The 24,512-nt window shown below is 36.6% G+C and overlaps 1 protein-coding gene and 1 non-coding gene across 18 annotated transcripts in view; both read left to right on the top strand.

The window, feature by feature from the left end:
- The window catches only part of PALS1 (protein associated with LIN7 1, MAGUK p55 family member), a 101,459-nt gene that overhangs the window by 40,571 nt on the left and 36,376 nt on the right, over positions 1-24,512 (top strand). For 10 of the 17 annotated variants that reach the window (XM_010335179.3, XM_074393091.1, XM_003924448.4 and 7 more), the window contains 3 exons: positions 152-237; positions 6,648-7,179; positions 20,455-20,663. In XM_010335179.3, coding sequence (XP_010333481.1) covers positions 6,813-7,179; positions 20,455-20,663 — 576 coding nt within the window. In that variant the 5' untranslated portion in view covers positions 152-237; positions 6,648-6,812. Of the gene's footprint in view, positions 1-151; positions 238-6,062; positions 6,164-6,647; positions 7,180-8,114; positions 9,934-20,454; positions 20,664-24,512 lie in introns of those variants that run through there. The other 7 variants (XM_003924449.4, XM_074393100.1, XM_010335183.3 and 4 more) reach the window with 5 other exon arrangements.
- Positions 2,212-2,315, top strand: LOC120364091 (U6 spliceosomal RNA). Its single transcript, XR_005579444.1, has one exon. It is a non-coding gene; the product is annotated as a U6 spliceosomal RNA (small nuclear RNA).

Below are 24,512 nucleotides of genomic sequence, written 5' to 3'. Positions count from 1 at the left end.
CATGGTGCATTTTTATGATTTCTTACTAAGAAATCCTAGTTATCTGTAGACAGAATTGGTTATCATACTGAATTGGTCTTCCTCCTTTACCCCCTCAGAAACACTGCAGACATTTACATTTGATCAATTGTCTCATTTTTCTTTTTTATAGAATAAGAAAGTTAGCCTGAGTTTTGTGAAAAACCAGAGAAGAGAAACTAAAAGGACAGTAGACAAGAGTTTTCCAGTTTGCATAATGTAAGTTCTTTTCACTTTTCTTGGCTTGAATCTTGTGTTAGCTGACAAAGCCGTTTCTATGGAAACAGATAGTTTAACCTCTTAGAATGTCAGAGGAATGCTGATCACTTAAAATGAGACTTCCCAGCTGCTGGTCAAAGGGCATTACTGACTGGAGAAAGAGGGGATGAATGAATTCAAAAAATTCTAGAGTTCTGGACACTAGTGTAGGCTGAACATGTTTATGCATATGAAGTATATCTCTTCCATTTTCCTCTGCCTAAAAATTAAGATGCTGATAATATAGGAAATTGGATTTCTGCTGACCTATCTTGATTCTCAGCTCTTACACAGATAGTTCTATTTGTTGGTACCCTTTTCAGTGAGCCTGTACCCCTTAGGCCATCTCAGTCTCTACAGTCTCAGTCATTTGCACTTGTTGTGAAGCTTATTTAGCTTCCTTTTGCCCCTTTCTCCAGCAACTAAAACCCTTTCTCCCCAGTTTGAGGTTAGCATTGAAACAGCTTTGGCATGCCAGTCTGGAAATTTTTCTTACTTTGTGTACTATGTATGTAAAGCAATTTTTGTATTTGTTTTCTAGCAGGGATGGGAACAGGGATTCTGATGAGGATTTGAAATGTAATTCTTTGAAGCTTTTTTTTTTTCTTCCAAACTTATAATGGGAGAGTTGAGAAGAAAAGAATTAGGGCCTGTATCTGGTAACTCTGCTGTCTTCATTACCAGCTTCTGAATTGTCAAAGGACTTTTTTAATTTTATTATTTTTTTTTTAGAGAGGGAGAGTGCAGTTGCTTTGGACTGGGAGGACTCTTAATTTTATGATATGTGTAGAGTACATGTATAAGCTAGCATATTCATGGAGTGCTTGCTTAAAAATTATAATGATCTTAATGCTAAAACTATAGGATACAGCATAATGTTTCTTTAATTCTGGAAGAAGTTTAGGGTCTTTCATGGCCCTCATTAAATTAACTTGTGAGCATTATAGAGTCTTGTTGGAGTATTAACTGATGAAGTAATTATTTAACAAGGTAGTCTGGAAAGGATTTGAAGAATTAGGGACTTGAGGGAGGTCTTGAAGGTAGAAATCAATGGAAAAGTAGTTAGCAAGTCATTTGGCCAGAAAGAAAAAAGATATGGGATAGATAAAAATGAGGAAGGTAAATTAGAAGGCTCATGCAGTTGAGTAGTAAAAGGTATAGCTAGAAAGCTTGGATTTATCTTGTGAGTTTGGACCTTATGCTCTAGGGTGAAAGCCATCAAAAGTGAGGAGTGGTTTGCTCATATACTTAATTAAGCATATCACTTACCAGGTGTCATGGCTATAGAGGCGAACAAGACAGATCCTTGCCAATTAGATAATTTACCTGTGTGATCTATAGTCATCTTGAAATTAATGTGTCTAAACCCATTTTCCTTTAATTTCCCTCTATCTGATTCTCCATCATAGTTAGTATGACATTGTCGTCTACCTAGTAAGCCAAGGATAGTACTTAAGAGTGATGGTTCTGGACTCACACTGCCCGCGGGCAATACTACGGATCCAGAGATGGGTCAGCCTGGTTCTTAACTTCAAGGAGCTTCTAGTCTGATGAGATAGAAAGGCAGAGATATAAATAGCTGCAGTCCGGCTTGATCAAGAATGTGACAGGGATTGTAGGATTCCAGAGGAAAATGTATTTGAGCTCAGACTTAAAAGGAAAGTAGGCAAAGATTAGATCTGATGCAGTCTGATTCTGGAGGCTGTTCTCTTGAAAATGTTGTCTTGAGTGACTGGATGGCTATAGTAACATTGGTTAGAACTGAAAACAGGGGGAGAGGATTACAAGAGAACAGGAGCAGATTAAAGGGAAGTAAGAGTTTAATTTTGGCCATATTAATTTCTAGATTCTTATGGGAAATTCTGATAGAATAATGGTCAGGGATCTTGTCTCAATAACCGTAGTATCTAGCCAGGGGTAAATAATTAAATTTATGTGCTCACTTTGGCAGCACATATACTAAAATTGGAATGATACAGAGATTAGCATGGCCCCTGCGCAAGGATGACACGCAAATTCGTGAAGCGTTCCATATTACTATTTTTTTAATTTAAAAAAAAATTAAATTTATGTACATATTATACCTCTATTTAATTTATTTATTTTTGTTTTGAGACGGAGTTTTGCTCTCGTTGCCCAGGCTGGAGTATAATGACGTGATCTCAGCTCACCACATCCTCTGCCTGCTGGGTTCAAGCGATTGTCCTGCTTCAGCCTCCTGAGTAACTGAGATTACAGGCATGCATCACCACAACCGGCTAATTTTGTATTTTTAGTAGAGACAGGGTTTCTCCATGTTGGTCAGGCTGATCTCGAACTCCTGACCTCAGGTGATCCACCTGCCTCCCAAAGTGCTGGGATTATAGGCATGAGCCACTGTGCCTGGCCACTCCTCTTTTTTAAATCTTTGATGATTCTCTTTTTCCACAGAATTAAGGACTTATATTTAAGACTTTTCATAAGATGGACCCAATCAGACTTTCTAGTCATATCTTCCACTACCCTATTTTAGTTCAACTAGCCTTATTTGTACTTTCCCCTCACACCTTTCATCTTCCCACCTTTGGTTCATATGGCTCCTTTCTTATTTCTCCATCTTGTCTTGAAGGTCTACTTCAAACCTCGTTTCTTAACTACAAAATGGGCATAGTTGGATCTACTTCTGAAGTTGTAATAAGGAATAAATGAGTAAATACTGTGTGAAGTGCTTGCAGTATTGGCTGGCACATAAAGAAGTGCTTAGTAAATGTTAGCTATAGTTATTGTAGTTGTCACTATACTACTACTACTAATCCTACTCCTACTACTTCTTCCTCCTCCTTTACCTTTCTCTTACTCACTTTTTGCTCTCCTATATGAAATAAACACTAAGTTCTACTGATTCTGTAACCTTTCTTTCTTTCTCTCTGTCGCTTTTCTTTCTTTTCCCTCCCTCCCTTCCTCCCTCTCAGGCTGGAGTGCAGTGGCATGATCTTGGCTCACTACAACCCCTGCCTCCTGGGTTCAAGTGATTCTCATGCCTCAGCCTCCCAAATAGCTGGGACTACAGGAACAAGCTGCCATACCTGGGTAATTTTTTTATGTTTTTGCATTTTTTCATAGAGATGGGATTTCACCACATTGCCCAGGCTAATCTCAAACTCCTGGTCTTAAGTGATCCACTGTCTCAGCCTCCCAAAATGCTGGTATTACAGGTGTGAGCTACTGTGCCTGGTCTATAACCTATGTATTTCTTGAATGTAACTTACTCATTCTCACTATCTGACTTGAGCACCCTATTTCTGATATGTGCTTTGAGTCTGGTCTCATTGCCACCCTTCAGTGAGCCCTCTATCCTTCAGTAGTAGTGATATTTCTATAAAAATGAATGTGATTACGTCATCCCCTGCTTAAAATCTTTTAATTATTCTTACTATTTTTAGGGTAAAGATCTAAAACCCTTCTCAGTATGGCCTCCTGCTTGCCTTTCCAGTTTTATCATTATTGATGTACAGCATATTCCCATTGTCCCATCCAGTTTATTGTATTCTGTTTTCTGAAAGTGCCATTCTGTCATACTCTTCCTTCCTAGAGGTCATGTGAGCCTGTCTGCCTGGAGTAGACCTTTCTGCTAGCTGGCTAATTTTTAGTTGCCCTTTGATATACAGCTCAAAGAAATGTATCCTTAGGTTTTGAGTGTTTCCTATCGCCTTTTACCACAGACCAAGTTTTATAGTTCATTGTCTGTGACGTTCCAAGTTGAGTTGAACAGATATTTATTGGGCATTTCTTATGATATGTATTAGGCTAAGCACTGGAGCTGTGAAAGTAAGACATGATCCCTGACTCTAACAAATTTAGAATCTTGTGAGGAGATTGGGGAAAAATAATCATTTATTTTCTTTGCTTTCACTCCCAGTAGACTGAACATTCTTGGGGAGATAACCAAAATGAAATTTAAAGCAGATTACTACCAGGTTGACATGATCCCTGACTCTTAACAAATTTAGAATCTGGTGAGGAGATTGGGGAAAAATAATCATTTATTTTCTTTGCTTTCTCTCCCAGTAGACTGAACGTTCTTGGGGAGATAACCAAAATGAAATTTAAAGCAGATTACTACCAGGTTGCAGAAATTTTTCTGAGAGCAAAGATTGTATCCAGATATACAAGTGTGATAATAAATAGTCCAAGCATGAGAATTTTGACCTGCCCTGGTCTGTCTTGCATGACCTTTAATTTTCCCCATAGTATAATGAATATGGACACAGATGTAGACCTTTTAAGCCGAATTTTATATTTCAGATTATAATTTATATGTATATCAGTTTAAAATGCGTCATTTATTATTAAATTTGATTTTTAATATCCAGTAATTGTTACAGAGAGGGTTGATTTTCTGAAAATATGTACACTCCTTGATTTTTAAAATTAAGCATAGCACTGCAGTAACTCCTACATAATTTTCTGCTTACTTGTAAGGAAAAACATTTAAAAAGCTGAATTTGCATTTGCATATAGTCAGTGCCTAACATAAGAATTGTCTAACATAAATCAAATAGCTGGCATGTTAATGAAAAAGAAGGCACTCTAATGGTAAATAAGGTACTTATGTGTGTAGATCACATTTAGAAAGAAAGAAGCCAAAAGTTGGATGAAAGACAGAAAACTCTACCAAAATGTTTGTGCAAATGTAGTTTTAATAATGGCTCATGTAACTGACATCCATTTTCCTGATTGTTGGATTAGTGGCTTTCCTGATAGCCTAGTTGAGTTTGTACTAAGCATTTTATCTTCTGTCCCTATTTGCACTATGACCCAAGATATTTGAGAGAAGATTGGCTGGCATTATGAATATTGTCTGAAAACCTGGCTTTTGCTCAGTTGACATTGTGCTCTAACCACCTGTTTACTAAAGTGATGCCCAACTCAAGGAGGTAGTAGGTTTATTATTGTAAATATTATTGCTCTTGAGCGAGAGAGGGAAAAGAAAGGCTAATTAGATTTAAAGTGCGGGTTTACACATATGTAAACAATCTGCCTATTTATGCCTGAGAAATAGCTTGATGAAAAGCCAGAGTTATCTGGTAAAATATTTTTATTTTCTAAAATATGTTGAAAGATTTTTAAAATATGAGAATCAAGTTAATACTGGTAATTAATGTAAGTATACATTATCTTTCGTGAAACTCAGAGCAGTCAATCCTATGAATAAAGTTTGCAAGTGAATCTTGGTCAAAGAGAGAAAATGGTCTTAAAGCATAAAGCTAGAAGATTAAAAATACAGTTACCTTCCTGTTTACTGTGATCTTTTTGCTGTACAGTATGACTCTCAAAAGTTTTTGAGTGGTAACAGATACTACTGTTTTCTGTAACTGAATCCTTGTAGAGATAACCCTAATTCTTTTTTTTTTTTTTTTTTTTTTTTTTTTTAAGATGGAATCTCACTCTGTCACTCAGGCTGGAGTGTAGTGGTATGATCTCAGCTCACTGCAGCCTCCACCTCTACCTCCCAAGTTCAAGCAATTTTCCTGCCTCAGCCTTCTGAGTAGCTGGGATTATAGGTGCCTGACACCACAACTGGCCAATTTTTGTATTTTTTAAATAGAGACAGGGTTTCGCCATGTTGCCAGGCTGGTCTTGAACTCCTGACTTCAGGTGATCCACCTGCCTTGGCCTCCCAAAGTGCTGGGATTACAGGTATGAGCCACCGCACCCAGCCTGATCCTTTTTTTTACTTAAATGGGACCAGTTATAAAGACTGATAACCCGTGTATTCCTTGTCTCAATGTAGTTTTGTCTTGTAGCTGCCTCAGCTGCTAATTGAAGTTTGGGCATGTTCTTCACCTCAAAAACTCCTAAACATGAATGAATTATCCTCCAGAATACTGCTTGTATTTCAAATGAGGTACAGACATGGCTGATATATGCCAAATCAGTTGATCATTCATCAATTTCTTTAGTGGTTAACTAGTAAGTTATTTCAATCCCATGTTGACTGTTGAGCATAAGGTGCTGTGTTGAGACAACTACTAAAAGATGATTAAAGCACCTTTTTATGTTTTAAGCAAGCAACCTGTTCCCTACCAAACTAATACTGCAGACTTTTTATCTTCCCACTTTGCTAAACTTACCAGTACTATATATCATTTTTCTTAGCTTTAAAATTGAATAGTATGTTTCACGTTCTTGGAAGGGGACTTTTTGGGGGAGAAGGGGATCTTGATTTCCTCACCATTATCTGTAAAAATGAAAGTACTTAATCTACATAGCAAAATAATATTATATACTTATTATTTTCTATGTTGTATGGAGATTAGAAGTAGGCTATGTAAAAACCTGCTTTTATATTGTAATTCTTATACTTTTTTCCCCCCCATCTTTCCCCTTAGATTTCCTTCATGGATACTTTTTCATAGCATTATTATGTGATGTGAGAAGTTTTTTTTTTTGTTTTTTTTTTCCAAGTAACATGGATTTTATACTACAGAATCAAGAGAATTGGCCTTTAGGAAAAATTGATTTGTAAAAAGTGGTACAGGTTTTTATAGATAACCATGACAACATCCCATATGAATGGGCATGTTACAGAGGAGTCAGACAGCGAAGTAAAAAATGTTGATCTTGCATCACCAGAGGAACATCAGAAACACCGAGAGATGGCTGTTGACTGCCCCGGAGATTTGGGCACCAGGATGATGCCAATACGTCGAAGTGCACAGTTGGAGCGTATTCGGCAACAACAGGAAGACATGAGACGTAGGAGAGAAGAAGAAGGGAAAAAGCAAGAACTTGACCTTAATTCTTCCATGAGACTTAAGAAGCTAGCCCAAATTCCTCCAAAGACCGGAATAGATAACCCTATGTTTGATACAGAGGAAGGAATTGTCTTAGAAAGTCCTCATTATGCTGTGAAAGTACTAGGTAAGTAAAAATAGAGGGATAATAGAAAACGTTTTGCTTTAATTATCTATGCCTTATAATGTATATGGGAAGGAAGCGGGTTTAAGAGAATGTGAGTAATGTCAGTTTGAATTTCAGACCAACATCTTTTGTTTTCTTGGAAACGCCATGTAACTATTGTTTATTGTTAGCAACATAGAGCTAAAAGCATGTGACTTAAATGTTCAGGCACTGTAACATGTTTTTTAGATATTAAAGAGTTCTACATGTGGCCTTAATATTTAAAGCCTCAAAATTTACCTTTTATATAAAACTCACAAACTTTATGCAAAATACTAAAAAACAATTTTTCAGATTTTGAATTTCTGATTTCCTTAAAGATTGTAAAATTGTAATGAAAATAATAACTAATAGTTTAAATTCTTTGATTTTTAAAATTAATGATTGTCAATAAAAAGAACTGTTATTATTTATATAGCATCATAAACATAAAAATGGTATTTTCTATATATCCCCAAATTCTGTTCTGTGGGGGAAAAAAAAAAGTCCTATGAGATATAAATAGTCACAACCAAACCAAAAAAATTCTGTGACCAAATGCATTTTGAGAACTCTGGGCTAAATAAGCTAAATAACTTCTGATTACAGGACTTCTCATAGCTGTTAGAATGTTACTAGGCATTGTGAATCTACAAGGGAGGTTGGTGTCAAACTTAGAATATATTTAATCATTGAATTTACTGCCTACCCTTCTTGCACGTGCACATACACCTAAGGGCTCACTGAACTAGTGTTAGGAATGCATTTTATTTTTTGGTGGTTTGCTGTTTTTTAGGTGTGAAAAAAAGAGTTTTGGCCGGGCGCGGTGGCTCAAGCCTGTAATCCCAGCACTTTGGGAGGCCGAGGCGGGTGGATCACGAGGTCAAGAGATCAAGACCATCCTGGTCAACATGGTGAAACCCCGTCTCTACTAAAAATACAAAAAGTTAGCTGGGCATGGTGGCACGTGCCTGTAATCCCAGCTACTCGGGAGGCTAAGGCAGGAGAATTGCCTGAACCAGGAGGCGGAGGTTGTGGTGAGCCAAGATCGCGCCATTGCACTCCAGCCTGGGTAACAAGAGCAAAACTCGCATCTCAAAAAAAAAAAAAAGTTTTACTTTTTTGTAGAAAGAGAGTTTTTATTGTCGGTGTCATTTTGCCATTCATTTAAGGGTCTGTTGAGTCTTAAGTGTTTTAGCAAACATTGTTTCATGTAATAAAATAATCTTGTTAACAGTACTCTCTAATCTCCATTTTGGAGATAAAGAAATTTAACCTTAGTAAAACAACTTTTTAAAGACATCAGTGGCAGAGCCAAGTTTGAATTTGCCAGATCTGATGTTGATGTACTGCACAAAGTGAAAGGTTTGCGTGGAAACCAATACCCAGCCAGCACTTCAATCACCAGGCCAGAGCTGTGGCTACCCAGAATAGAGCACCTTTTTCTAATTTGCCTAGAGGTACCATGTATATGCTAGATTTGTTCCTCAGTAAGTCTCTTTATTCCAAGTTTGGAGCAGTTTCTACTACATCACCTCATCTGCTTTTCTTTGTTATAAATTTTTATTGAGGATCCACATTTCATATGTACATGCTTCTCTGTGTTTTAAGAAATCATAGATATGTGTTTGGTCATAGTAAAGTCTGCTAAATGCCTTCAGATATTATAATTACAGTGAAAGCTAAAAACATTACGTATTTTTCTAATACATTTATGTGAAGGAATTTTATGTTCTTTTTTCCTGAGGATTTTGTTAGAGTAAAAATACGTCATTCCTGATTACTTCTTGCTAGCCTTCATTTCCTACCACTCTATTATTATTTATTAAAATATTCTGAATATATTCCATTGTAGAAAGTTTGTCACATCCAGTGCAAACCTGGATTGATTCTTCTGTTTTTCTGTTTACATTCCCTTAAGATTAATGTATTGTCCATGTCCATTAGGTTTACTTGGAATCAGGCATTAAGTGTCCATCTGATAGGTAATATTCATGTAATCACAGTAAAGAAACAAGTATAGCTTTAGCCAGATTCACTTAGTAGGGGAAAAGTTATGGGTTTATGGTTTTATTTTGCCTAAGCACAGAAAATTGGATTATCATTTCTCTTATTTATTATTTTTTTTTCTGTGGGGCTTTTTCCTTTTTCTGTTTGTATTGCTGACTTTTCTACAAATTCAGATTAAATGATACCTCTATTCCAATGTGTAATCCGCTGTCATTTTAAAAAATACGTTTGTGTGGTTCTTGAATTTAAGGCAGTTTTATATATTTTATTGTAAGGTAATTTGAAATGTCATACCAGGTATTTGTAATTCATTTCTTGGACAGGAGAATGTGTTTTGAGAAATAAATGATAGACTTTATGTTAATATATTCAACACAAATCTCTGTTATGTAAGAATGAGAAATTAGCATAAAGTATCGTTTGTTATTGTCAGTCATAGCCTCAGGTTTTTAAGTTTTTGTTAAAAATGAAGTGTAAAAGCTTTTTACCAAACTTTTTTTTTCTTGTTCATAATCTGCTAACACATCAAACTGTAAGAGAAGTACTCCCTGAACATTGTGTCTCCTTGCTAGTATTTGGTTAATACCCATATGACAGGAGACAACTGCTCAGCTTTTTTCACATCCAGAAACAGCAACTTTGTTTTAAATGAGGGAAGATTGGGCAACTGATTTATTTCTTTGAGAGGAAGCCTTCAGTTTCTAAACAATACATCATCTTTTATCCGTGAGTAGACAAAGTATTCTTTTAAGAATTGAAAATATGATTGGCAAGATTAATGGTCTGGGTGGCTTTTAATGAAAAGTATTTGTAAATTTGGCAATGTATGATAATAAAATTACAGGGATGGAATTGATAGACAAGATTCAGAAAGGATGAACTTAATTTTCCTGTTTAAAAGCAGAATTTTTTTGAAAGATAAAAAATAGTGATAATGGAAACTAGATTTCAAATGAATGATTAATATGAGTATTATAAGTGGTAAAAATTTTTATATTCTGCATGTAGGCAAGCATGGAAAGAAAAAAAACTTTGATATTAGGGAGGCTTTCTTTAAAATTGGCGTTAGTTTTTAAAGCTTGCTTTGCTACAAATATTATTCTCTTTGTTCTTTTTCATAATCAGAACAAACTAGTTTGGGAGAGAAATCCTCAGAAAAGTAAAGAATGCAGGTTGGAGTGGATTGAGCTAGAGTAGTGTAATTTTCAGATATTTCTGTATTACAGATTTCACTGTTTTTGTGTTCTCAGATAACTAATTTTGGGCCAGGGATGTGGACAAGGAAATATAGTAGATAGAATACTTAAAGGAAATAAACCAAGGAAGACTGCTATCTATCATATATGTGACTATAAAATTGTTAAACCTTTGAAGCAGTGTCAGAAAGGGGCACACAGACACACTTAGGTGTATCCGTGGTGAGCTGTTTAGTGGTTAATAAAAAGACTTGAAATTTGTAATTATGGACTTTCTAATCTGCTAGGAGATACTATTAGAGTGAAGAAGGAAAAAAAAACAGGGAAGAAAACTGGGAAAATAAAGCTAAAGAACAAAATATTTTCAAGGAATTAATAGCGTGTTTTAGTCATAATTAATGCCTGCATATTTTTTGCCAGTTGTCTCTGGATATTCAAACTCTTAAGTCAAAAGATTGTTGACATTTTAAAGTAAAATAGCTCTCTAACATTTCTTTCTGACATTTAACTGACTTTTGATTGACCATGGGGCATACTGGAATTTTGTGTGATCTCAATAAACTTTTTTAAAGGTTGGCTTTAAGGTAAAATGTATTTAAAGCCAGCAGACAAAATCCTGGTGCCAGAAAATCTTGAGTTTTAGTTTGTCCCTGCCTCTGAGAAATTAATTATTTTTATTATCAAATTTTTGTTTATTATAGATATTTCCAAATAAATGTTATTAGCCATTCCTTTAGGGAATTATTTTACCCTCATGGAAGTGAAATAATTAAATCTGTTGTCACTAGATTTAATGTATGAAGTGTTGGGATTATTTGAGAATTCTGTGTTAGTCAAGTTGCTAAAATTAGAGCTAAAGATTTAAAAATTCATTAGAGTATATGTATAGTCATGTAAATTTTGTTTATTAAGTACACATAATTCTATAGAAAAATAACTGCTACATCATTCAGTCTTTGACACAATGCATTAAAATTTCATTCCACCTATTAAGTAGTAGTAGGTTTTAAAACTTAGTTCCTCCTGCAAAGATTTGCTTCATTGTCTTATGGCACATTCAGAAACGTATGATGTAGTTGCATATTGGAAAGTGCATGGATATTAGAGTCAGAACTGAATTTCAGTACTTTTTAATGTCACTGAATTGCCATTGACCTTGGACATGTTACTTAATTTTTCTGAGCCTTGGTTTCATGATTTTCTTGAGAACCAAATGAAAAAAGGTGTTTGAGTAAATGGCAGTTTGAATGAAATTTAATTTTTGTGAGAACCGGAAGCTACCAGAGAGATCATCTGACCCTGTAGTCCATAAAATTAATTTGTGGATGTTAACCACTAATTTTTTTTACTTCATTTTAAAAATAACAGCTTTATTAAGATATTCACATGCCATAAAATTTCATCTTTTAAACTATAGAATTCATTAATTTTAAGTATACTCACAAGGTTGTGCAGGCAGGCATAGTAGTTCACGCCTGTAATACCAGCACTTTTGGAGGCCAAGGTGGGAGTATCTCTTGAGCCCAGGAGTTTGAGACCAGCTTGGGCAACATAGTGAGACCCTGTCTTCTAAAAAAAAAAAAGTCAGCTGGGCATGGTGGCACACTTCTGTAGTCCCAGCTACTAGGGAGACTGAAGCAGGAGGATTTTTTGAGCCCAGGAGACCAAGGCTACAGTGCTTAAAAAAAACAAACCAAAACCAAGGTTGTGTAACCATCACTACTGTATAATTCCAAAATATGTTGTACCCATTAATGGTCACTCTCTATTCTCTCTTCCACCTGGCCCCTGACAACCATGAATATACTTTCTGTCTTTTTGGATTTGCTTATTCTAGACATTTCATATGAATGAAATTACATAACATAGGCTCTTTTGTGACTTAGCCTCTTTTCATTTACTGTTATGTTTTCAGGATTCATCCATATTATAGCGTGAATCAGTACTTAATTCCTTTTTATGGATGAATTAATATTCCACTGTACAAATATACCACATCTTGTTTTTCCATTCATCTAGGTTAAAAAATTTGTTTTTTAATTTTTATTTTTTGTAGAGATGGAGTCTCACTATGTTGCCCAGGCTGGTCTTGACCTCCTGGCCTCAAGTGATCCTCCCACCTTGGACTCCCAAAGTGCTGGGGTTACAGGCATGAGCCACTGCAATTTTGATTCCACAGGTAGATATACTGGAAACTGATATAATTTCCTCATACTTAGTAATATTAAGTTCCCTGTCTTAGTATCATATTAGACCCTACAGTTTAGGGGAAAAGAAATCTTAAAAGTTTCAGAAAAAAGTCATGAAATTGGTTGGAATTGAAATTTCTGAGGACAGGTTAAAAGAATCAGAATTATTTATACAATGAAATGGAGAATCTCAATACTGGTATAAGTCTCCAGAAGCTATCTGTTTTCATATGGGGCAAATGAGAGTAATACATAAAAATAAATGATGAGGCCAAAGTGGGCAGTTCACCTGAGGTCAGGAGTTTGAGACCAGCCTGGCCAATATGGTGAAACCCTGTCTCTATTAAAAATACCAAAAAAATTAGCCGGGCATGGTGGCGCATGCCTGTAATCCCAGCTACTTGGAAAGCTGAGGCAGGAGAATCACTTGAACCCAGAGTTGGAGGTTGCAGTGAGCCTAGATTGTGCCACTGCACTCCAGCCTGGAAACAGAGCAGGACTCTACCTCAATCAATCAGAAAATCAATAAAGCCAATCCAGATGGAGATTCCTTAGGTAAAAGATTTTTTGCCCTTATAACCAAAAAATCTTTCCACATGGCTACCCAGAGTTCTAGACATTTGAAGGCAGGATTTCCTGATGAAGTATAACTGGGAGATTGCTTTCTGTTTCCTGTTTTAGAGTCTTCATTCTTTTACATTTTAGACTGCCAGGAGAGGGCAAGGAGGGAGGACAGTTTAGGAGGGTAGACTTGTTGACCAATGTGTATGTTTGTATTTATTTGATTAGTTATATCCCAAAGCCAAATGTAAGTGATCTTTCTTACTTTAGAATAATATATTCTGTCTTTTAAATAACCAAGAGTTAAGTGTTGCATGAAATATTAGAGAAGATGGAAACTTAATTTCTACTGAAAAATCAGGTAAGAGGAAATAGGTCCAACTACAGGGCAAAGAGTTTAAACTACACATAAAGAAATTCCTTGTAAAAAAATGTGTTACAGACTAGAATTTATTACCAAAGCCAGATTTGCTATGCCTGCCTCTACCTTCTCCTGGGCAGAGTGCCTCCATCCTGCCTTAGTACTTAACGTCTTGAACCACTCCCAACCTAGCACATATGTCAGTCTTTCCTCATTAGCCTTGTGATTCTTCATTTCTCTCTTTATTTCTCTGGCCATGTGGTTTTTTCTTGTGTCTATTGTCTGTCTGTATGGGATTGGGGAAGGGAATTTCTTCTCTCTGTCCTCTGTCCTCTTTGTTGTCTCTGTGTCTTCGTCTTTATTATGAAAGTTATTTGACAGGACTGATTTAGTTATATCTGAATGGATTTTTAAAATTTCCTGTGGAATTGTATAGAATGTTGAAAAACTTGGGTGGATTTTTGTTTGTTTTAAGTAACAGATATATCCCTCAAAGAATGGAACATTTCTTTGAGTGTGTGGAAAGAACAGAAAATTAACTGTTCTTTGCTGGGTGGAGTGGCTTATGCCTGTAATCCCAGCATTTTGGGAGGCTGAGGTGGGTGGATCGCTTGAGCTCAGGAGTTATAGATCAGCTTGGGCAACCAGGCAAAACTCCATCTCTACTAAAAAGTACAAAAATAGCCAGATGTGGTGGAATGCACCTTTGGTCCTGGCTACTTGGGAGGCAGAGGTGGAAGGATCGCTAAAACCTGAGAAGTTAAGGCTGCAATGAGCTGTGATTGTGCCACTACACTACAGCCTGGGTGACAGAGTGAGACCAGGTCTGAAAAAAAAAGAAAGAAAAGTAACTGTTGGCTGGGCGTGGTGGCTCAAGCCTGTAATCCCAGCACTTTGGGAGGCCGAGGCGGGTGGATCACGAGGTCAAGAGATCGAGACCATCCTGGTCAATATGGTGAAACCCCGTCTCTACTAAAAATACAAAAAATTAGCTGGGCACGGTGGTGCGTGCCTGTAATCCCAGCTACTTAGGAGGCTGAGGCAGGAGAATTGCCTGAACCCAGGAGGCGGAGGTTGTGGTGAGCCGAGATGGCGCCATTGCACTCCAGCCTGGGTAATAAGAGCGAAACTCTGTCTCAAAAAAAGAAAAAAGAAAAGTAACTGTTGTTGAATAATACATATATGTGAAGTGCTTTTAAAAATGTACCATTTATGGCTGGGCATGATGGCTCACGCCTGTAATCTCAGCACTTTGGGAGGCCAAGGTGGGTGAATCACTTGAGTCTGGAAGTTCAAGACCAACTTGGGCGACAAAAAAATACAAAAAATTGGTCGGGTGTAGTGTAGTCCCTGAAGTCCCAGTCCCAGCTACTGGGGTGGCTGAAGTGGGAAGGATCACATGAGTCCGGGAGCTCAAGGCTGCAATGAGCTGTGTTCGCACTACTGAACTCTAGCCAGGGTAACAGAGCAAGACCTTATCTCAAAAAAAAAAAAAAAAAAAAAAAGACCCTGGAGATTCTGCTTATGATTGAATTAGAACTCTGGAAAAATAGGCCTTCTAGATTTCCTTAGTGTTTTCTCATAAGTATATTGGATTAAAAGCCATTGTTCTGATGTAACAAGAAAGGATGAAATTATATTTAGTATGTTCTAGTTAAGACTTCAGGAATATCAGTTTAATTCTAGTTATTAAAAAGCACTCTAGTAGGAAAATGGGCAGAAGAGAAACAAAGTGGATGAAAGAAGAAATTCAAATGGCTATAACTTGTAAAAATATGTTCAGTTGTACCAGACAGATCACCAAAAATTAAAAGATTGGTAACTCTTAATTGGATTTGTGTTTGTGGAAATAGGTATTCATGTGCATTACTGGCAGGGGTGTGACTTGGTACAAATCCAGAAGGCAGCTTGGCAGTATGTATCAAAGTGTTAAATGGTTTTTATTATGTGATTAATAATTTTATCCTAGGAATTCCAAGGAATTGAAAAATAGGTTGCAAAACAACATTTACAGTGTCATCTCTGTGGTTAGACCAGCATTTTAAAAGTTAGAAAGGCTGCATAGCATAACAAAATAATACCAGTAGTTATAACTGAAAGGTAGAAGTACAGATAATTTTCAAAATAATGTCAGTATTTTAGTGTCCTTGTGAGTGGCTTTGGTACATAGAAGAGATTATGCAGAAACTCTTGGCCTTAAAAAAATTTTAATTCACCTGAGGTTGAAGACACCCGAAAGGGATAACCTTCTGGGCTCCCTAAGGCTGCTTGTTGATTTCAGTCAGCAGTGAGATCTGAGGCTCTCAATTTTTCAAAATACCCTAACAGCCAGTGTAGTGGTGCAGTCTCGGCTTACTTCAACATGGGGTTCAAGCGATTCTCTTGCCTCAGCCTCGTGAGTAGCTGGAATTATAGGCATGCGCTACCATACCCGGCTAATTTTGTATTTTTAGTAGAGATTGGGTTTCTCCGTGTTGATCAGGCTGGGTCTCAAACTCCTGACCTCAGGTGATCCGCCTGCCTCAGCCTCCCAAAGTGCTGGGATTACAGGTGGGAGCCACTGTGCCTGGCAATGAGGCCCTTTTAATAATTACTAAAGGCCTTGCAAGGTGTGGCTCACACCTATCATCCTGGCACTTTGGGAGGCCGAAGCAGGAAGATTGCTTGAGGCCAGGAGTTATAGACTCAATTTCTACCAAAAAAAAAAAAAAAAAAAAAAATTGTTTCAATTAAATAGTAATTTAATTATCTTCTCAGAGAATTCTAGGCCTCATGAGATCGTAGCTTCTATGAAGCTTAACTGCTTTGTTGCTTTTGTAATTTCTTTTTAAGATATTTAAATGTTTTCATGTTTCACTTTTAAGATACTTTAAGGCTTTTGAATTCTTTAATCTCTTAGGGAATTATTTGCACTGTTAAGAAATTCTTTGGTAACCTCATTGTATGTGATGGAATCTGACATTTTCTATTCTTCCTGTCTATTCTTACTATTAGCTTATGGTTAAATTCTGGCTATCTCTCAGCTTTTATCTAGCTCTGGGCCACAGCTTCGTAGGTCATTCTAATGACAATTTTGACTTTTAAATGTTTTCCCCAATTTTTCTTCATTTTAAACTATTGATGACCACACATATATGTGTGTGTTTAGAGAATAATGACAAGGAAAAAAGTAGCCCACCCACCCTCCCTCCTTCTCTCCCTCCCTCCCTTCCTCCCTTCCTTCTTCCTTTCTTCTCTTTTTTTTAAATTTCCTTTTCTTTTTTTTCTTTCACAGGGTCTCACTCTGTCACCCAGGCTAGAGTACAGTGGTGTGATATTGGGTCACTGCAACCTCTGCCTCTCGAGTTCAAGTAATTGTCCTGCCTCAACCTCCCAAGTAGCTGGGACTACAGGAGCATACCACCATACCTGGCTAATTTTTGTATTTTTTGGTAGAGATAGGGTTTTACCATGTTGGCCAGTCTGGTCTCAAACTCCTGACTTGACGTGATTCACCTGCCTCGGCCTCCCAAAGTGCTGGGATTATAGGCATGAGTCACCACTATGTCTGGCTGACTTTTAAGTCTTATAAGTCTTTATAAAAATATTTTTCCTTGTCATTATTCTCTAAATAGTACAATGTAACAGCTATTTACATTAAGTGTTATAAGTAATCTAGAGCTGATTTTAGGTAACTGGAGGATGTGTATACCTTATATGCAAATACTGCACCATTTTATATAAGGGATTTACACATCTGCAAATTTTGGTATCTGTGATAGGTCTTGGAATCAATCTCCCACTGATACCAAGGGACAACTATATATATAAACTAAGGAAGACAAATATGTATATATATTTAAAAGGAAGAATAAAGTTCTATTGATTTTGGGCAGGAAAGAGAGGGAACCTCAAGAATCAACAGAAGAACTGTTAGAATCTATTTAAAACTTTAACTGCTGTTCAAATTGTGGCATACAAGATAATTAAGAGTCGGTTGTGTTTCTGCAGGCCTTTTAAGAAGAAAGCTGACAGCAAGGCATATTAGGAAGATATTTTCCAATGTCTTTTGTATACTATGTCTTTGATTGTATAAGTCCTAGTATGTGCTCTAAGTTTTTCTTAGACACATTTACAGGTTTAATTTTAGTCTAAATCTCAATAGGACTTTTCTTTCTGGAAGACTAGAAAAGAAGGAATGGGAGGTAACTTGAAAAAAAGTGACTTACAACTAATTTACAATAGTCAAGAAATTTATAAAGATCAGGTACTTGTCATGTTAATATGAACAAACATTATAATGCTACTATAATAAGACAATATAGTTCTGATAGACCAGTGAAATAAAGACATTCTAATATGTGTAAGAATTTGGTGGCATTATAAATCTGTGGAAAAGGAATGATTATTTTTTGACGAGGTTTCACTCAGTTGCTCAGGCTGGTAATGCAGTGGTGTGATAATAGCCTCAGTGAATTCTCCTACCTCACCCTCATGAATAGCTAGGGCCTAAGGCGCATGCCACAATGCCTGGCTAATGTTTTGTATTTTTAAAAATTCTTATTTTTAAAAGAGGCAGGATTTCACCATGTTGCCCAGGCTGGTCTCGACCTCTTGGACTTAAGCAATCCACCCACCTTAGCCTCCCAAAGTGCCGAGCTTACAGGCGTGAGCCACTGCACCTGGCCAGGAATGATTATTTAATAAATGGCACTGGAATCATTGGTTATTTTGAAGAAGAATAAAGTTAAAATTTTTCAGATCTATGCTGAAATAAATTCCAAATGGATTAAAATTAAACAAGTTAAATATTTAAGTAGAAATTATAAGACGCTAGAAGAAATCTAGATTTTTTTAATGACTTACAAGAAGCTTATAAGCATAGAAACAGTTAAATAAATCACACAGGAAAAGAAAGGGGTCATTCTTAACATATAAGAGTTAACCACTTCTGGCTGGGTGTGGTGGCTCACACCTGTAATCCCAGCACTTTCAGAGGCCAAGGCAGGCGGATCATGAGGTCAGGGGTTCAAGACCATCCTGGCCAAAATGGTGAAACCCCATCTCTACTAAAAATACAAAAATTAGCTGGGCATGGTGGTGGATGCCTGGAATCCCCTGTACTCAGGAGGCTGAGGCAGAGAATTGCTTGAACTCGGGAGGCGGAGGTTGCAGTGAGCCGAGATCGTGCCACTGCTCTATAGCCTGGGTGACAGAGCAAGACTCTGTCTCAAAAAAAAAAAAAAAAAAAAGAAAAAGTTGAAAATTTCTATAATGAAATTAATAAAAGCAACTACAAATAAAGAGACAAATAGTAATACTGGAAAACGATTCCCAACAAATACGACAGAGTATATGCACACATATGTGCACGCAGCCTGTTTGGGAGCAGGGAAGAGACTACCAGTGCTTCTTAACCGTTTTGGAATAATGTTTTCCAGAAAAATGCTTGTGCTAGGCATGCACACTAACAGGCAGATACAGTACACGTACACGTGCCCACAACTTTCAGTACAACTTTAGGAGACTCACATATTCATTAGAGTTTTATAGACTGCAAAACAAGTGCCTGGTAAATATGAATAAACCTCAGCTTACCTATTAATAGGTCAAATAGAAGATTTTTTAAAAATGATCTCTAATTGGTGAAAATATTGCTAATGGAATGCAAATTAGTAAAGCCTCCCTTGAAAGCTGTTTGACTTTTAAAAAATGTCAGAATCTTATCTAAAAGTTCTACTTCTGGGAATTACTTTATGAAGAATCTGAGACAAATTTATCTGTAGCACTGATTACTATGTACTGGAATGCTTGTTTTTATGGTAGCAAAAAATTGGAGGCAATCTAAATTTCAACTTTAGTTTAATGGTTACTATAAATTATGGTTTAGCCATGTAGTAGAATATCATGAAATCCTTATATATAATTTTTTTTGTTTTTTGAGATGGAGTCTTGCTCTGTAGCCCAGGCTGGAGTGCAGCGGCACAATCTCGGCTCACTACAGCCTCTGCCTCCCTACAGCCTCCGCCTCCCTGGCTCAAGCAATTCTCTGTCTCAGCCACCCGAGTAGCTAGGATTACAGGCACTTGCCACCACAGCCGGTTAATTTTTTTGTCTTTTTAATAAAGATGTGGTTTCACCATCTTGGCCAGGCTGATCTTGAACTCCTGACCTCGTGATCCGCCCACCTCAGCCTCCCAAAGTGCTGGGTTGACAGGTGTGAGTCACTGCACCCGGCCTATATATAAGTGTTTTAAAAGACTAGTGATACGGGCCGGGCGCGGTGGCTCAAGCCTGTAATCCCAGCACTTTGGGAGGCCGAGGCGGGTGGATCACGAGGTCGAGAGATCGAGACCATCCTGGTCAACGTGGTGAAACCCCGTCTCTACTAAAAATACAAAACATTAGCTGGGCGTGGTGGTGCGTGCCTGTAGTCCCAGCTACTCAGGAGGCTGAGGCAGGAGAATTGCTTGAACCCAGGAGGCGGAGGTTGCGGTGAGCCGAGATCGCGCCATTGCACTCCAGCCTGGGTAAACAAGAGCGACACTCTGTCTCAAAAAAAAAAAAAAAAAAAAAAGACTAGTGATACGGGAAATCCTAAAAAGGAAATAAGATGTTAAGAAAAAAATATTTCTAGGTGATGGGATTATTGGTAGTTTTAAATTTCTTTATTAATTTTTGTATTCCTTCCTCACTTGTTTCTATAGTGAACATGTATTAGTTTTATAATTAAAACACCTTGTTAAAAATGCAGGTTATTCTGTTGTGTGATTTTTTTTTTAGAATGTTTTACTTAAAAATCTATGAAATGACCACGATTGACACTCAATAATATATGCAGATTTTGGTATTTTTCTGAAAACTTAAATTGCCACTGATTCAAATAAATTTTCTCTTGAAATGCGTGTTGAATTAATACCGAAACAATTAATGTTTGGATTCCTTTTTCTTCTCCTACTAGAAATAGAAGACTTATTTTCTTCACTTAAACATATCCAACATACTTTGGTAGATTCTCAGAGCCAGGACGATATTTTACTGCTTTTACAACTTGTTCAAAATAAGGATTTCCAGAATGCATTTAAGATACACAATGCCATCACAGTACACATGAACAAGGCCAGTCCTCCATTTCCTCTTATCTCCAATGCACAAGATCTTGCTCAAGAGGTATGTATTCTAAACTGTTGATGTCTACAAGGTCATTAGTAGTGGCAGGAGGACAGGATTATTAGAAAATACTAATGTGACTATAAGATTTGTTTGAATTAATTATTGCTAATCACATGTTAATAATGTATTGTGACAGAAAAGTTTACTACATGCATTTTATCCTGAAAAAAAAAATCACCTCAGGGTCAGAACTCTGTTTCATGAAGAGTTGATTTTATATGTAAAATTATAAATTTGGATAGTAACAAGTATTTGAATTACTAGAGAGCAATTTTTTAATGTTTTTAGCGTAGTTTTATGAATTTTAAGCATTATACATTATAAACTGAAATAGTGAATACTGATGAGATAAAATTATAACTGACAGGTATTATATAACTCATAAGATTTATTATATCTAGGTATTTTGAAGTTTTCCTCCTGTAAAAACTGTAGACATATCAAATTCTTAAATCTTAATGTACTATGAGAGTTTTTATTGTTAACATGATAGCATAAATTATTGTTTCTGATGCTCACCAGTGTTCAGTGTTTAATCTGCTCCGCAAACATCTTTTAAATTTAAGATTTAAAAAGGATATAAATAAACTCTCCTGTTTTGAGGAGTAGACAGTCTCTCATTATTCTAGCATTTTAAGTTATTTTGGTATTATTAAAATGAATAATTATGGAATCTCATCAAGTGAATGTGTATTTCATTGAATGCCAGCAGGAGACAGAAAATGGGCTATTGGCGAAGGAGGACATCTAGAGCTACAGACCTATAAAATAGGTTTGGAGGTACTTTGTAGATTAGCACACAATTGTCCCCAAGGAATATATTTTTCTCACTTGTCATATTTACTTACAATGGTTTAAATGGTTTTCTGAAATTTCTAAAAGTTACTTCTCTTACAGAGATTGAAATAACATTACGTCAATCTTATACTATTCACATACATAGTATAATTTTTATAGTGTGCGTTTGGGAAGAATACAAAATAAATTATCATAATCAATCCTGTCCCTCTTAGGAGGAAGGTTTGTCCAGCTGGCCACTGGGTCCTTGTTTTGCTAAATAGAGCAATGGGTGAAGAAGAGAGTGAGAGAAGCAAGAAAGATCAGAATTGTTCCAGTTGAAAAAAGCTGACACACATAATGGAAAGGTGGAAAGAAGGGAGAAAAGAAACAACTTAGCTTAAAGGGTTTTAGGAGTTGAGAAAAGCAAAGAACTAGAAGTGGCTGAGAGAGTAAATGCGCTGGGGAGAAAGAAGTGGTTAAAAAGGACTTTTTAAAAATTATTAGTTTTAGGATAGTTCACATATTCACATATGTGAATATAGTATAGTTCACAATTTTAAAAGTACTGTATAAAGGAGATTTTCTGAAAGTCTGCTTTCACATCCTTACAGTATCTACAGTGTCTTCAGTGGTAGAACATGAATGGTTTTCCCTCGAGCATGCATGACTGTGAAGTTGCCTTTTCTGTATGTTATACTTGTGAAAAAAGCACGTAGTCAGAACTCATCAAAGAGAGGAGTGTTAAATCTGGTAACAAAATTTTAGAGGTTAAATGGACCCATTGCCTTTATTTTACAGCTGAAAAACCTATTAGCAATCATCAGTTCAACTCGCCTGTTTTCATTCTGAATATTGAGAGCTAGTGAGGTTAAGTTAAAAAAAAAATCTCAAGGAATTTAGTGAAATATTTAGAAGTATTTTTGTTTATATAGCTTAAAATATCAGTTAAACACTAGATAATAAAACCTATGAAAACCTCAAATTTTAAGGTCTGTATTAAACTTTGATGATCTAGGATATTTACTAATAAACACAAACCCAAATGTCTTGGATATTAATAGAACTTTTATAAAGAAAAGGTTGAGAACTTGGACTTCATTAGGTGAACTTATAAATACCTTTAAAAGTAAAAATGAAAGAAAACACACTGGGAAATGGTATTTGATTTTGAGATATTGAAGTATATATGTGTATGTGTGTTTCTATAAATACATATATGACAAAAATTTGTCTATAGAATATATAAAGAACTCTTGTTGGCCAGGCACGGTCTGTAATCCCAGTACTTTGGGAGGCTCACACCTGTAATCCCAGCATTTTGGGAGGCCTAAGTGGGTGGATCATTTGCGGTCAGGAGTTCAAGACCACCCTGGCCAACGTGGTGAAACCCTGTCTCTACTAAAAAAAAAAACCCAAAAACAAAAACAAACAAAAAATATTAGCCGGCTGTAATGGTGTGCACCTGTTCCCAGCTGCTTGGGAGGCTCAGGCAGGAGAATCACTTGAACCCAGGGGGAGAAGGTCACATTGAGTTGATACTGTGCCACTGTACTCCAGTCTGGGCAACAGAATGAGAACCTGTCTCAAACAAAAACAAAAAACAACAACTCTTGCAAATTAATAAGAAAAAAGACTACTTGGTTAAAAAAAGAATTTTGACAAAGAACAGTCACTTCACAAAAAAGAGGAAATCCAAATGGCCAGTAGCAATGAAAAGATATAGGCATCATTAGCCAACAGAGAAATACAAATTAAAACAAAGTGAGATACTGCTGCACTGACACCAGAATGACTATGATTACAGTTTAAAAGACTGTTAGTATTGTTTGTGAACTTATGGAACAACAAATTCTCATACATCTCTGGTGGAGTATAAATTGGTACTATCGCTTTGGAAAAATGTTTGGCAGTATCTGTTAAAGCTAATGCACCTATATACTGTGACCCAGCAATTTCACTCCTAGGTATATACCCAAGAGAAATGAAAATGTATCCATAGAAAAACAAAAACAGATGTTCATAGCAACCAGATAATAGAAACTAGAAACAACCTAGATGTCCATCAACCTGTGAACGTTGAATTACACTTTCACTTTGGAGGAACAATGAGTAAACAATTACAGTCTAATAAGAAGTGCTATGATGGCAGTATGAGAAAAGTGCCAGCAGCACCAGGATATGCCTGATTCCGTGTTGGGGGAATGGGGAGGATGAGGGGAGTGACAGGAAGTAGGAAGAAACGTAGAAGGAAATTTAATTTGCCGAGTCTTGAGGGGTGACTGGGAATTTACCAGGAAGTGTAAGAAAGAGGAAAAGGCATTCCATTGTCTCAGGGTTGAGAGAGAAAGCCTGGCATGTTTCTTGAACGCTAAGTAAAGAGTAGAACATAATCTTAAAAGATGGTGTCTGGATCCTGAAGGCCATTAATAAATTTAAATTTATCTTATGATGGATTACTTTTATAAATATTTTTAAATGATTAACTTATATGAATAGGTAAAAGGAGAAAACCATATGATCTTTGTTTTGAGACAGAGTCTCGTTCTGTCACCCAGGCTGCTGTGCAGTGGCGTGACTATGGCTCATTGCAACCTCAACCTCTTGGGCTCAAGCAGTCCTCCCACCTCAGCCTCCTGAGTAGCTGGGACTACAGATGTGCACCTCCATGTCTGGCTAATTTCTTTCTCACTCTCTCTCTCTCTCTCTTTTTTTTTTTAAGAGACAGGATCTTACTATGTTGCCCAGGCTGATCTCAAACTCTGGGGCTCAAACAGTTCTTCCATCTCAGCCTCCCAAAGTATGGGATTATAGGTGTGAGCTACAGCATCTGGCCCCCTATGATCATTTTGATACTGAGAAGACATATGAAAAAAATTCAATACTTTGATGATAAAAATTCTTAGAAAGCCAGGCACATTGTTTTAACTTGATAGAAATAATACCAGATGGTGTGACAAAGCACTCTGGGAGAAAAAGGGGAAAAGAAAGAAAAAGAATAATACTAGGAACCAATAGCATCATCCCTAATGGTGGAACACCCACACATTGCCGTGTAAGTCTTGAATA

Source organism: Saimiri boliviensis, chromosome 2, assembly GCF_048565385.1.
Source record: "Saimiri boliviensis isolate mSaiBol1 chromosome 2, mSaiBol1.pri, whole genome shotgun sequence".
Classification (NCBI taxonomy): Eukaryota; Metazoa; Chordata; class Mammalia; order Primates; family Cebidae; genus Saimiri; species Saimiri boliviensis.
Note: the sequence above shows the minus strand (reverse complement) of the source record. Positions and strands in the feature narration are given on the sequence as shown.